A 14,956-nucleotide genomic window follows, 5' to 3' on the forward strand; every position below is an offset into this window, starting at 1 on the left:
CACTTAGAGCGGCCAGGGGAAAGAGGCATGACTTTTCGTGATTGATTTGTATCCCCGTGTATCTATGGAACCCGTCTAAAATCTCTAGGATGTAGGGCAATATGTGTTCTGGGTTATTGAGATATAGGAGGGTGTCTATTGCATACATAGAGACCAGGTGGGTCACTCCATCAATCACAATGCCCCCATCTCCGTATCCCTGCCTTAGGTATGCTGCAACAGGTTCGGTGGCTATGATGTACAACATGGGGGAGAGTGGACATCCCTGCCGCGTGCCCCTGTGGAGGTACCACTTGTCTGAGTATCTGTTGTTCATACGCACCCTGGCCGCGGGGTCGGTGTATATGAGTTTGGTCCATTTTAAGAAGGACGGTCCTATCCCCATCTTGGTCATGGTGGCGCGCAGCCAGGACCACCGGACTGAATCAAATGCCTTGGTGGCATCCAAGGACGCCACTGCGCATTTCTCCGGGCTGCCATGGGTGCTATATATAACGTGGTGTAATTTGCGCAGGTTCTCAGTAATGGTCCGCCCTGGCACATAGCCAGTCTGGTCATGATGGATCAGTAGGGGAACCACTCTGCGCAGCCTTCTCGCCAGTAGCGCTGTCAGGATCTTATTGTCAGAATTTAACATAGATAGGGGTCTGTATGAACTGCACTACGCCCCATTCTTACCTGGTTTTAATAGGGGGATGATTACGGCTTCTCTCATGGTGTCAGGGAGGGTGCCAATTTCGTATGCTTCATTGAACACTTTGGCTAGGAGGGGTGCTAGGGCCTCTTCATTTGTTTTATAAAACTCCACCGGGAGCACTTCTGTTCCTGGGGCTTTTCCGGACGGTAGGGATCTGATGGTGGCCCCCACCTCTTTTGGGGTGATGGGCTCATCTAGGGCCTCGGCCATTTGTGCATCTTGTTTGGGTAGCCTGATGATGTCCAGTACATCTTCTATTTCAATGTCTGTGGGGGACGGAGGGTCGGTGTAAAGGTCCTGGTAGAAGTCAGAAAATGCCACATTTATCTCAGCCTGTGTGTGTACTACTGTGCAGTCTGGTCCGCGGACTTGGCAGATGGGCTTTCTTGGGGCTTCCCGTTTGTAGAGCCAGGCTAGGAGCTTTCCTGGTTTGTCACTGAGGGCATGGCTCCTTTCCATGTGTTTGGTGTAGCTGAGCTTCCCTAGTTTTTCCCAGTGCACTAAACAGCCTGAGCTCTACCGCTTTTTATATGTGTTCTGCGTCCGAGGAGGCCTTGGCTTCTAATTCTGCCAGCTCTTCCTCGGTGCGTACTAAAGAGGCTATGATGGATCTCTGGGCTCCCCCTATGGCTGCGATAATTTCTCCCCTCATGATCAATTTGTACGCCTCCCATACTGTGCTAATGTGCTGCAGGCTATTTCTATTTGTTTGCCAAAAGTCTAATGTGGACTTCCTGATCTGCTCGCGGAAGGCTTCGTCTAGCAGGGCCTTGCTTCTAAGCCTCCACGTGGGCGCCAGCGGTCTGGGTGCGAACACTGTCCAGGTGGTTGTCAATGGGGAGTGGTCAGACAACACTCTGACCGGGTATTGCGTGTCCCCAAACAAGGCTTGTTGCTCTTCACTGACAAATATGTAGTCTAATCTGGTGTGAACAGCATGTGGGGGTGAGTAAAAGAAGTACTCTCGTTTTTCTGGGTGTTGCTCCCTCCATAAGTCACAAAGCGCAAATTGTTGCGTTAGTGCGATCAATATTTTAGCAGGTGGGGACGGGCGGATGTGCTTGCTGTCAGACCTGTCTTTGGAGGGGTCTAGGGTGCAGTTGTAATCCCCCCCATATCAGGATACTATCTCTGTAGGGGGCAAGCCGGTTGTATAGTATAATGATCGAAAGAAGACTGTGGCATCGTGGTTGGGGGCATTGGTGCTAATTAGGCAGACGTCCTTTCCTTCTATTGTGCTGTGCACCAGGGCCATTCTGCCTCCGTCGTCGGTTTTTGAGTCTATCAGTTTTATGGGGATGGTTGGGGTGATCCAGATCAGGACTCCTCTGGCGTACGTGGAGTACGTGGAGCCTATTAATGTTCCTCTCCATGTTTTGGCCAATGCGGCAAGCTTTCGTGCATCCAGATGAGTCTCTTGCAGCAGGGCTATCCCGACCTTGCTCCGTTTTATGAATGTATGAATCCGGCGCTGCTTGATGTAGCTATTCATTCCCCTAACATTCCATGTCATGATTCTGATTTTATCCGCCATGACCTTTGCGTGTTCAGGGATTCAGGGGTGGTGCTTATGGTGGGCTTTCTTCTGGTTCCGGCCGCTTCTGATGCAATGGGTGGTCTTGGCTTTCCCTTATAAAATTTCCCAACTAAAATACCAACTTCCGTGTTCCCTCCCTCCCTAAACTTTAAACTCCCTTGTAACAAAACATGTCCAGCAAGGTTTCCCCCGTTCTGACTACCCCGTTTACACTCCATTTGACCGTTTGGTGGTCTCTTGTTGCCCTACGGGTGGGTAAGATATACCCAAATTACTTCTGCGGTGGAAGAAGTCCGCTTTGGCTGCTATTGCGTTAGAAGCAGTCCGTCTTCGGTACGGCTCCTGTAAGGATCAATCTTGCTGCGTTAGGATGTCATATTTGCCTTTTGCATGCTTGTTTTGTCTAATGGCTGGATCACGGTGGTCCTTCTTATCGTGGCTTAGCGTGGTTTGCGCTCTTTTACTTCCAAGTCTGGGATCTGTTCCGCATCCATCCACTCTCTGGCTTCCGCTGGCGTGTCGAACAGGCGCGCTTTGTTACCATGCAGTACTTTCAGTCTTGCAGCGTATAGGAGCATATAGCGCAGACCCGCTTTTTTCAGTCTCGCTTTGGAGTAAATTAATTGGGCTCTTTTCATTTGGACTTGGAAAGTGTAGTCTGGATATATGGCTATCTTTGCAGAGTCTCTTTGTATGTGGCCACCTGATCTCGAAAAGGCTAAGATCTCTGTCTCTGTAGTTGAGCACTTTAGCAATTATTGGCCTGGGCGGGGTCCCAGGAGGCGGCCGCTTGGTGAGGGATCGGTGGGCTCTCTCAATGGTGAAGCCTTGCGATAGTTTCCCAGCCCCAATTTCTTGCAGTAGGAGATCTTCAATGTAGTTTGTGAGGTTGTTCCCTTCAATGCCCTCTGGCAGGCCTAAAATTCTAATTTATTTTGGCGTGCCCGCCCTTCGGCTTCCTCAGCCCTATCTTCAAGGTTTTTAACCTTCCGTGCCAGTTCGTGAACGTCCTTCAATAGCTGTGTTTTGGTCTCAGTGTTGCCTTAAACCTGGGTTTCGAGCGCATCGGTTCTGCCAGCACTGGTGCAGACATCTTGTTGCAGTAGGTTCAGGTCAATGGCCACAGCGTCTATTTTGCTTTCCATAGTCAATTGGAGCGTTTTGATGGCAGCCAGGATCTGCGAGTTCCCTGGTTCTGTGTTCCCAGCAGGGGGTTCGGGTGTTACTGTTGCAGCAGCAGTGGCGCTGGTGTCGGGCTTAGCTGCTCCACCAGCCGTGTAGGTCTCCATGGTGGTCTATTTCTGCTTGCCACTAGCCCCTTTCATGGACATTACACCGCTTGGGCACAGGGCGTTGTCTTATGTGCTCCCCGAGGGGTGTATGGTTGGCACCTGAGGTTCGAGGTGCGTTTGCAGCTAGTCCGTCCGTATGTGTTTTTATCACTAACCCTTTAAATGCATGGGAGCTGGGCAGTGGGCCGCTTTGGTACCCGGGCTAGCTGCCCAGTAGGGGTGCTGTCAGTACACTGCACCTAGGTGCATGTGGCGTGTTAGATCCAGAGCTGGGCCCGATCTCTGCCAGGACCTCGATTTGCGCCGTGCCATGAGTCAGGCGGCACCAATCTCTCAGCGCTTACTCCCCCTTTGCCTTTACAGTTCCCCGGTAGTGGTCCCGCTGTTTGCCCTGTGCGCCATTAGGGGCCATGCGCCATCATGTCTCTGGGTCTCCTCTCTGCCCGGGGGGCAGGGTCCTGCGGGGAGGGGGCAGCCCTGCTCCCGGGGTGCTATGGTGAGGCAGCCAGGCAGGGTCTCCCCTCCCCGCTTTCTCCTCACCTTGCGTGCTTTTCTGCCTCTGCGTTATCGTCGCAGCTCCAGGGTTCTCGCTCCGCTCCCTGCAGTGTTCTTCCGCGGCGCGTCCTCCAGGAGCGATCTCGGCTCTTGATCTCCGCTCTTGCAGCTGCTTTTAGATATTTAAGCATCACCACAGGGTGCGGTGCTTTCTTCGTCCGGTCCGGCCCGCTCGATTCCCTCGGGGGGCGGTCCTCTTGCGGAGTCCCGAGCTCGCTGGGCCACCGGAGTCTGCTAGTGCCCAACAGCGCACCCGGCTCCTTTCCTTGGTCGCTGCGGTTATCCGCTTGCTCCAGCCTTCTGGCTATGGCCAAAGCTCTCTCGTCCTCTCCCTGGTTCACGTTCATTTGCCAAGGCTCGGATCGGTAGCCTGTGTATGTGTGCGCAGCGCCGCTCGGGTCCCTCACATGGCGGGCGCCATTGTCATTCTGCTCTGGGGCTCCGTATCTCATGGTGTCCTAGTCAAATTTGGACTCTCAGGTTTTTAGGAGCCAAGGCAGAGTCGCCGGATACCCTCGGCAGCAGTTTTAGCGATGAGCAGATGCATTAGGCGTCTGCGAAACATGTTTTTGCAGCTTATTATTGTCTCATCATGCAGAGCTCGCCGAACGTGCTTCTTCTCTACAATGGCGGTTGGCTAGACCCCCCCCCCTACAAAAATATGGGGTGAAATGGGCATGTCGAAATACAACATTTAAGTTTGCGCAGTAAATGTATGCGCAGTCATTGTATATATCTGGCCTCTCACTTCAACTACTAACTCCATTCAAGATTACTCAGACCATTTTCAAGCAACAACCTTCGGTATTTGCTCATGAAGGAAACTACAGCAGGAAATAGACTTTTTGTTCCGGCTCTGGTACAATCTCCCGATCGACTTGGGTGACCCAACAAAATTCAAGAGTGCAATCAAGCCATCTATGCTGACCCAATCTGTCACATCGGCTGTATGTCTACATATTTGATTCACAACCATGGAGCGGTTGTACATTTTAGTAGCTGTCTCATAGCTGCTACCAGAGTGCTTGTTTACAGCATGTTCAAAAGAAATGTTAATACTAATAATGACGACTGATGTAGTGTACACATTAAAGTGAATTGTACCTAGGCACTTGATTAAGTAAGCCAAAACACCTGAGGCAGCGGATTTCACCGCCTGGTAATGCCACATGCCCAAGTTATAGGACAGAGCGAGGTGAGGGCATTAATGTGGGCCCAGCGCTGTTACCAGCCAGAAAAGCCTGCTGCCAAAGGTAGGGGGATAGCTCAGGGGCAACACGTTCGACTTGGAAGCAAGACAATGCAGTGCAACATAGGTTCGAATCCCTATCCCGCGCTTAGAAACCAACCTCTGGTATTTAGGGTGCCTTATAAAGGAACAATTATAATTAATTCTAAATTATGACTATAAGCATGGCGCTAATCCCAGGGGTGGTAAGGGCTGATATAATACTTTGGAGCTGTAGCTAAAACATTGCTCACCCTCCCTCTCGCCATGCAGGATGCGAATGGAGGACTTCTTGCGCTGCTTCGACAATCTGGAGCTGTGTAACCTGTCACCAGATTCTCTAGGCATCCCAAAGGAAGATGGGTGGAACAACAGCATCTTCCAAGGTCGTTGGGTCAGAGGTTATAATGCTGGTGGCTGCCGTAACAACCAAGGTAGGTCACAGAGGGTGCTGCATGACCAGAGGTAGAGAACAGGGGTGATCCATGTCACTGGCCCAACCGGTGGATGTTTACAAAACTAATTTTATGTACTTTATATTTATCGATTACTAGCAGATATACCTGGCGTTGCCCGGGCTACAAATGAACCAAACTTTGAATATGGTTTTCTATTACTGCTCTGGCTGCCTCTTTACGCTGAGCATTAGACAACTTCTATCAGCTTGTTGTCTGGTTTGTCTCTGTTCAGGGGTGTCTTGCATCAGTGCTGCCTGTCTGTCTGCTTGTGTTTGAAGTCTTTGATGGCGTTGTTCAGATGTCTCTGCTGCCCCGGCTTCCTTTCTATGCCGAGCATCCGACGACTTTCCAAAATTAGATTGTCTCTTGGGTGGCATGATAATTGAATTACAGGTTTCTTGTCACTGGGGATTCGTAATTCTTGCGTGCCAATAACACTATTTCCCAGATTTTTCTGTATCATTCTCCTGGATTGCTTGTACTAAAGTTTGGCGAATTCTTGGCTTTTCTTATGGTTGTTTGATAAGCACATTTTTAGCTTCTGTTAAGGTTGTTTGTTAAGCAAAACAGCTATGGTCGTTTGTTAAGCAAAATAAGCATTAGTTCCAATTTCATCCACTGGGGGCCCCACTTTAGCAACTTTAAATTGAGCAACATAAATTGGTCTTAATTTTATCCACTAGGGGCGCCACTTTAGAAACTTTAAACCACACCATTAGATTACCTGTGATACGTTACCCATGTAAGAGCCCTTTGGAGCCATCTAGATAGTCCCCCCTCCTGTCATTTATGCAGAAGACAGACAGATACACTTTTAAAGCGATGTATTAGAAAAATAAGGGTAGAAAAAGGACAAAATGCATTAGTTCGAAACCATTCCTATCAGGCAAAACCCTGCCCTCTGCATTACCTTCCCACATTACCTCCAAATTGAGACGGAATGCCTAATTTCCAAATTAGTCTCTCACTGCTTCTGCTCTAACTGAGGATAACACCCTCCACACTCTGAGGCTAAACTAGGCCTAGTTGCCCCAAGGCATTCTGTTCTCAGTAGGCGGGCGGGTTGTTTCTCATCAATCATGTGCCCCACTTTGTCAGGGTGCGGGACTCCAGGCATTATTATTATTATATTTATTGAGTGTGGACCTAGCTTCGAGAAGCAACATAGCACTTTACAGAGGTATACAACAATACAGATACCCAACAGAGTGCTTTACAGAGGTAACAACTGAACAGATAAACAGCAGGGGGTAGGACACAGAGGAGGGGTACAGCTGTACAGGGTAGCAGGGTTGAGGGGGGCGGACGGTATCTAGTGAGTCGGGTGGTGCGGGCGGCATGATGGCCTAGGTGTTGAGGAAGAGAGACGCCTTGAAGAGTTGATCTTTTGTTATTTTCTGAATTGTAGGAGCGTGGGGGTGAGTCTGACGCTGACGGGGAGGAGGTTCCATAGCCCTGGGGTGTAGGCAGAGAAGGCTTGTTTTCTGGTCCTTTCCTTTTTGCAGCAGTGTATTTCCATTATGCACCTGTCCTGGCTTCTGGTGGTGACCTGTCCGCCCGAGATGCTGAGTTTCTCCGCGTGATAACTGGGTGAATTGAGGGCGACTACATTATAGATGATGTAGCAACACTTGAAAGTGATTCATGGGTGCAGTGGGAGCCAGTGACGGTCGATGAGGGGTGGGGTGATGTGGTCATATCTGCGTAGACTCTTGATGAAGCATGCAGCCGCGTGTAAGACATATTCAGGGGTACAAGGGAGGACGACAAGAGGCCTTCTAGGAGGGCATTGCCACCATCAGGTGGGATAGGACCAGTGCTTGAACAGTGGATCTAAAACTGTCCGGAGGGAGAAAGGCCTTGACTTTCCACAAGAGGGAGAGCTGATACCAAGCTGTCTGAGTTTTCTTAGCTGTGTGTGTCTTGAAGGTGAGGTGTTTCTCGATGATGTGGAACCAGAGGGACTTGGCGCAGGACACAAGCTTGGGTGTGAAGCCCTCCTGGTTCATGGTTGATAGTCAGGTCTGTATGTCTGGGTGTTCAGTGTTTTTGGTGAGGAATAGGAATTTGGTCTTGGATGGGTTGTGCTTCAAGTATGCACTGGACATCCAAGACGGGATCAGCGAGAGGTAGGTTTTGAGCCTGTGAATGGCCTTGAGGAGTCGATCATAAGGCACATCTGTGTGTCGTCGGCGTACTGGTGGATGTTGCGTGGTTAGGAGGGCTCCCAGCGGCTCCGTGTATAGATTGAAGATCACTGGGGAGAGTATGGAACTCTGCGGGACTCCAGAGGTGACAGGTAACATTGGCGATCTTGAACAAAATACTGGCAGTTGGCGAGGTCGGGCTTGAACCAGCGTAGGACAAGGTTGCTGATCCCCATGCATCAATGTAGGGTGTCCTTCAATGCCTGGGAGTCTACTGTGTCGAAAGCAGCCAAGACGTCGAGTAGAACCAGGAGGCAAGGGTGGCTATCATCAAGGATGTTGAGGGTGTTTAATCAACCACCTGTATGGTTGCCATCTTCATACTGCATCTGGGTCTGAACCTGGATTGGTAGGTTTGGAGGAAATTGTTGGTGCCGATGTGTTGCTGCAGTTGTGCGGCCACTGCTTTCTCGATTATCTTACCTAGGAAGGAAAGATGGGTGATGGGGTGATAGCTACATAGGTTGTTGGGATCCAGAGTGGGTTTCTTTAGTAGAGGAAGGATGTGTGCTGTCTTTAGGGTCGATGGGAAGGTGCCATGAGTTAGGGAGCTGTTGATGATCTCCAGGTAGAGAGCTTCTGCAGGCAGGGTCTTGAGGATGGATGCTGGGAGGATGATGTCTGTATACGATGTGGCTTTGCGGGCAGCCAGGTTTTCTGCCAGGTCCACTGTAGAGAGTGTCTTGAATGTTGTCCATTCATGAGATTTCACAAGGAGGGGCGTAAGGTTGGTCTGTGGACACAGAGCTGGTGTCTATGTGCTGGGGAATCTTGCTGATTTTGTTGATGAAGAAGGTGCTGATGGTGGTGGATTTTTCAGTGGAGTGTGGTATGGCAGGGTTGGGTAGCAGGTTGACGCAGTGCTTGACCGCTTTGAAGAGCGCTATTCTTTTGTTGTCGGCTTCTGCTATGATGTTTTGATAGTAGGAGACCTTGGCTGTGTTAATTAGTTGTCAGCCAGTTGCTCCTTGAAGAGCGCCAGGTTGGATGCGGTCTTGGAGCGGTGCCAGGTGTTCTTTTGTTTCCTGATGACTCTTTTGTTGAGGTTAAGTTCGTGCGTGTACCAGGATTCTGACGGTGTGTATCGGTTGATGGAGGCTCAGAGGGTGGTATTGAGTGCTTCTAGTAGAGGTTCACAGTTTGGTTGGGGGTGTTCAGTCCATGTGAGGTGGAGGTTGGCGAGGTCTTCCATGAGGGCATCCACTGGGAAGTTCTTGAAGGACCTGAAGGTTTGTCTGTTGGATTTCTGCTGTGAGTGCTTGACTGGGGTGGTTTGCAGGATGTTGAAAGGCACAGTCAGGTGGTCAGACCAGTCAAGCGGGAGAGGAGAGCTGTAGTGGAGAGAAGGCAGTGCAGTGATAATTAGGTCGAGGATGTTACCTTTCTCATGTGCTGGGTCTTTTGTGTGCTTTGTGAGGCTGTGGGTGTCGAGAAGGCAGAAGAGAGCTTCCTTCATCAGTTTGGTGACCTTGTTGCCTGGGAGGTTGAAGTCGCCTAGGAAGATGTAGTTGGCATGTGTGAGGGACATAGTGGTGACCAGGTCGGTGAAGTCTCAGATGAAGGCAGTTTTGAGTTTGGGTGGTCTGTAGATGAGATGGATGGTGACTCTGTCCGTCAGGGAGAGCGGGAAGTGGCAGGAGAGAACTTTGACAGTGCCAATGTGGTCGACATCAAGTCTGGTGTAGGGCCACAAGGTCTTGTGGATGACTGCGAGGACTCCGCCTCTCTTGTTCGGTCGGTCTTGGTGTTGGATGCTGTATCCATTGGGAACAAGGACGTCCAGGATGTGTGTGGAGGAGGGTGTCGCCAGGTCTCGTGATGAAGATGGCATTAAGGTTGTGTGTAGTGATGAGCTAGGCGATGTCTGCTGCATGGGTGATAGCTGAGCAGACGTTGGCGAGCATCAACCTCTGTGTTGTGGAGTGTGAGGGGGTGCTAACGGGCTTGATGCTGATGTGGGTGAGGTTGCTGCATTGCGGCGACCATGACTTAGAGGAGGGGTGATGTCGTTGCCATTGCCTGGTGATGGTGGGGATGGCCTGTGGGGATGGAGGGAGAAAATACATGTCAGTGCATGCTTACCCGTTGTCTGAGCAGGGATTCGGGCTCTGGGACATCCGGGTCTGAACAGGTCCAAACAGGAATTGCCCTTTTCTTCATCTGCCCTTCACTTCAGATACCTGGATGATAGATGCCTTTGATCAAAGAGTTAAGAGCTGAAAGGAAGAGGCAGGGCTAAGAAGGTAGTTGGGGCTTAGGCCATGTGACCCAGATCCACTCACACCTGCTCACCAACTGCAAAGGAAAAGAGGCTGGAGGGCTGCTTAGCAGTGATTGGCAGGTGGGTGGGGCTTAGGCCATGTGCACTAGATCCATGTGCACCTGCTCACCAACTCATCTTACACTAAGGATTCTGTCTTTTTCTGTCACACTATAAGACAACGGCTCATGTCAGCAGAACCGAACTGCTAGACTATGCCTACTACATAAGAGACGCACCCATGACCTTTCAGTGTGTTCTCCTTTTTTGCTTTCTTTTTCTTTCTTTCTGTGTTTCCCCCATCCCCCAGGAGCACTCTGAATTTGCTGAAAGGGGATATGTAGAACTCCCCATATTCAACTTTTCCATGTCTAAATGTGGAAGTAATTTAATTCTTTGAAGTCTTAATACTTGTGGGTTTTTTATGTGCGGATTGAATAGCTCCAAGATTAACACAAATCGAAGTGAATGGCAAAGTGAGATGCCTTGCAGCACCCCTCTGCACCTCAAGCAACGACTCCTGCCCATTAGTCTTCACATCCAGGAAGAGGGCACTTAATGAATACTTTGAGGTTCATGGCTGGAAACCATAGGTGAACCACACTGCAATCTATTGGAGTCGAAAGTTGCACTCTATTATTATTTAACATATTGTTTGCGGCTTTTCTGGTCTAAGAAACTTCCAAAATTGGCTTAACTGAAGCATTCCCTTGGGGCACCTAGTCTCCCCTTTATGTCCCACTGTGGGTGGTAGTACAGTACAGGGAAAGGTACTCCCCAAACCCAGTCTGGTCCCCACAGATTACTGCTCTAGTCATAAAGCAGTCCTAAGCTTTTGCATAACTGGACAACAGCACCCCCGTCGTCCCACTAAAGCAAAATTGGCATGGAAATCTCTTCACCAGCACTTTTTTTCTGCCGCTATGCTTAACTATTTTCCTGCCTTTCCCCATTCTGCACTTCCCTCTCCACTTAATTGCCCAGCTGACAAGGAAAGTAGTACGCTCTTTCATCAACCACAAAGAGTCCTCCAAAGGAAGACGCCACACTTTATAGAATGTCCCAGCAATGAATGTAACAGTTAGAGAAAATGACCCACCTTTAATATGATAAATGGCCTTCACAGGAATACATCCTCCTTCAATAACATTACACGGTAGACCTTGCAACCGGCATGTAGTGTTCTCTCCTACGGTGCCCAATTAGGTCCAGGCCCTGGCATCTCATCATAGATCTTGCCACAGCTGTTGGCTTCTCCTACCCAGGTGATAGAGGGTCTCTAAGACCTTTCTCCGTTGAGTCTGCCATCATTAAGTGTGTGGCCTCCCGTCTTTTGCTTGATCCCCTTTCTAGTACTAATGGCTCCTGTGCGACTTCTGCTCCAGCTGTTTTGCGCTTGAATGTCTGGTCGTTACTGGCTCTCTCCAGCCTGGAATCCCTGGTCAGCTCCTGGCCTTCTACATCCAGCAATACCCTGTCCATGTCCTCACTTTCTACAGCTGGCAACACTCCGATCTGCAGAGTCCTGGACTGTGCCTGCTCCAATGGCAAACCCAATGCCCTCTTTTTCTTCTGAAAGGGTCCCTTTCCCTGAAATCTAGCTGATTGGCCACCCTACTGATGAATAAGCTTTATATGTTCGCGGGGATGGAGGGCCAGACAGAGAAGCACATGGGGGTGTACAGTGAGCAAAGTGACAGAATGGTGGGTCAGTGTCTGTGTTACATGATCAATATGGAATGTTGCTGTGTAAGGTTAGTATTCACTGTGTATGGGACGATAGGGTCCGTGCATGGGCTGGTTGGATGTTGGGAGTCCTCGCATTGGTGGAGGGGGCAGCAAGCAGGGTGGCTGACCAGGGCAGGCTACATGAGTGTACAAACTGCATGGATGATTGGGTGGTGGCCAAGGCAGGAATAAAAACATGCTTGGCAGAAAGAGAAGTGGATAGGTCCGGACTAATTTGTACGGGTGACTGAACTGGTTCTGGCCAACCCCGGTAGTGGGGAAGTTGTATCATGGTAGCCTCTCTTATTCACTAATTCCACTAACCCCAATCTTGCAGCCACTTTCTGGACGAACCCCCAGTACCTGGTGGAGCTGTCGGAGGCGGATGGAGATGAGGAGCCCGGCTGTACCCTCTTGGTCTCCCTCACACAGAGAGATAGACGTCAGGAGAAGAGGCGAGGTCAAGAGCTCCTCGCTATCGGCTTTGAGATTTTTCAGGTAGGCATCCACTGGGCTCCACCCTCTGGAGAAGGGACGGAGTACGTTAGAGTGGACAGGTGGTGGCCAGGAAACCTCTGAGATACTCAGACCTGAGGCCTATGGGTATGTGGTGCGGTCCAAAAATGTAAATAAATAAATAAATAAATAAAAGTGCGTTCTGTTCACTGGTATTCTAGATAAAATAATCAATTAAATGTTTACTGGAATGCCTTTTTCCTGCATCTACGGTGTGTGGATTCCAGTGCAGCTCCCGCTTCATGCCTCCTATGCAGGAGTCGGCAATGCCCAGACTAAAGATGGTCTAAGGGCCGGTGGGATCTGGGATCGTGAGTAGCCACGTTCTCCAGAAGAGTAGTAATAACGTCCAGTAGATTAGTGTTCCTCGGGTATAGTTAGAGCACTTTTATTTTGGGGAAAAAACTGATAGTGGTGATAGGTTGGCTAGTTGCAGGTTATTGTAAAGTTACATAAGGGCCTCAGAATAGGCACTTTGGGGTGTCCGGCTTCAGTAAGTGAGCAAAGGTATGTACCCCTGTCTTTAATTGCCACTTACACTCATGCATTTCTATACGAGCACATTCCTAGTTGACACACATGCTTAATTGTTTCAATAAGGACCAAAAAGTTAGATCATGCAAAGAGAAGTGGTCATTTGGTGCTATTGGATTCCTCTCAGAATGTCCAATGTAGGGTAAAGGGAGGATTGCAGCTGCTGCAACCAACACTTGGGAGTGGATCTTCGAAGCACATGTTAATGGCCAGGCGACTTTTTGAGTGAAAATTTGATGGGTGTGCCAGGCTTTGTCTTGTGAAATCAGTAATTAACCAACATTAGCACCCTCGGTGGCGTCGCTGGCCAATCGGTGGCTCGGAACGTGGGCAGTACTGCATGGTACAAGCCAGCGCTTCCTTCCCTTCACTTCCCCGCTCCCCCCTCAGCAATTAGCACCCCTGTAGTTTTCTACACAGGTGCTAATGGTGACTTTTTTTGTAAAAAAGAAAAATAATACAAGTACCTTTCTTGCGCAGCCCGACGCCACGCAGTGTTGCTCTCAAGAAGATAGCAGGACTGCCGTCGCAGGGCGTAGCAAGAAGTGTACCTTTATTTTTAAATGTTTTCACAAAAAATAATTCCCCATTAGCCCCCGTGTAGGAAACTACACGGGGGCTAATGGCGATATGCCCCTGGATGGCGTGCCGACCCTTTCGGTAATTCCACCGCCACCCTCTTTAAGGGAACCTCACTGTGCTAGGGCCCTTAACTTGGGCGGTGGGCTGTTACCTATAGGGCCGGCCTGCCACCTCGGGGCATATCACCTCAGTAAATATTGGTGTTTGGAGACATCAGCTCCTTAACCTTTTTAGATCCATTAGAGAAATTCTTTTCCCTTTAAAGATCCAGGATTAAAAAAACACAGCTCTTAAAGAATTGATGGGCTGCATCGAGGGTAAAATGTGACCTCATTGCTGCCATCAAGAGGTTGTCAATCCGTTTTCAGGTCAACTATTGAAACACGGTCTCGGGAGGATAGCACTGGGGAAAAGTGCTCGCCTTGGGAGCAAGACGATGCGGAGCAACACAGGTTCGATCCCCGGGTCTGTGCTTAGAAACCTATGGGCATTAAGCACGTTATAAATAAGCTGTCATACCATATCAATTTGGAGTAATTTTAGTGAGATATACTGCTTTAGACTCTTTTACAAAAGTGATGTTTTGAGCCTTTGTTTCGGTTCTTTTCTCATACTTTTTTTTTATTGCATGCGATAAAATATTTTTTTATTTTTATTTATTTGCGCACCAAGGTGCTAATTGCATGAAGAAATCTGAAGAATGCTTACATAAGGAGCGTGGGATAAGTGCAGATTACATATATACATTCATGAGGACTCGTGGGATGAGGTAAAGAATAGCTCGCTGTTCGAGGCAAGGATATTACTTGCATGGGGTACACAGGATAGGTACTAGTTACTTAAATGCTTACAGAATGGTTGAATGCTAATGGGTACGAGAGTAAAGTGTAAGCATTATGGTACAGGTTGGTAAGTAGTACACAATGGTACATAGTGTTAGGGGAGTCATCAACAAAGCAAGCGAATACAAAGGCTAGGAGTGCAGTAACAAAGTCCGGAACAAAGTTCCAGCAAGAGAGGGATGCTTAGTGCGGCAGGTTAGAGGTGAACAGAAAAGTTTGGAGCGTTCTACTCGAAACATCCAATACGATTGTTCCGATCTTAGATGCAGGGGTAAAAGGTTCCAGTTTATGGCAGTGATGACTGGGAAGCTGATTCCTCCAGATCTGTTGCATCTGAATTTCAGGATGGTGTGTCAGGAGGATAGCTCAGCGACAACGTGCTCGCCTTGGAAGCAAGACAACACGGAGCACCACAGGTTCGACCCCGGGTCCGCGCTTAGAAACCTCTGGGTATTAAGCGCGTTATAAATAACCTATCATATAACATGGTGAAGAGGTGGGTGTGAGAATATCTGGTAGG

At 49.3% G+C, this 14,956-nt stretch overlaps 1 protein-coding gene across 1 annotated transcript in view; it reads left to right on the forward strand.

Annotated features, from left to right (window-relative positions):
• The window catches only part of LOC138567788 (calpain-1 catalytic subunit-like), a 398,207-nt gene that overhangs the window by 215,267 nt on the left and 167,984 nt on the right, over window positions 1-14,956 (forward strand). Inside the window, exons 9-10 of the mRNA XM_069646278.1 lie at window positions 5,583-5,743; window positions 12,300-12,460. Coding sequence (XP_069502379.1) covers window positions 5,583-5,743; window positions 12,300-12,460 — 322 coding nt within the window. The remainder of the gene's footprint in view (window positions 1-5,582; window positions 5,744-12,299; window positions 12,461-14,956) is intronic.

The sequence above is a fragment of the Ambystoma mexicanum genome, chromosome 2p (assembly GCF_040938575.1).
Source record: "Ambystoma mexicanum isolate Mex_15411 chromosome 2p, UKY_AmexF1_1, whole genome shotgun sequence".
NCBI classification, from domain to species: Eukaryota; Metazoa; Chordata; class Amphibia; order Caudata; family Ambystomatidae; genus Ambystoma; species Ambystoma mexicanum.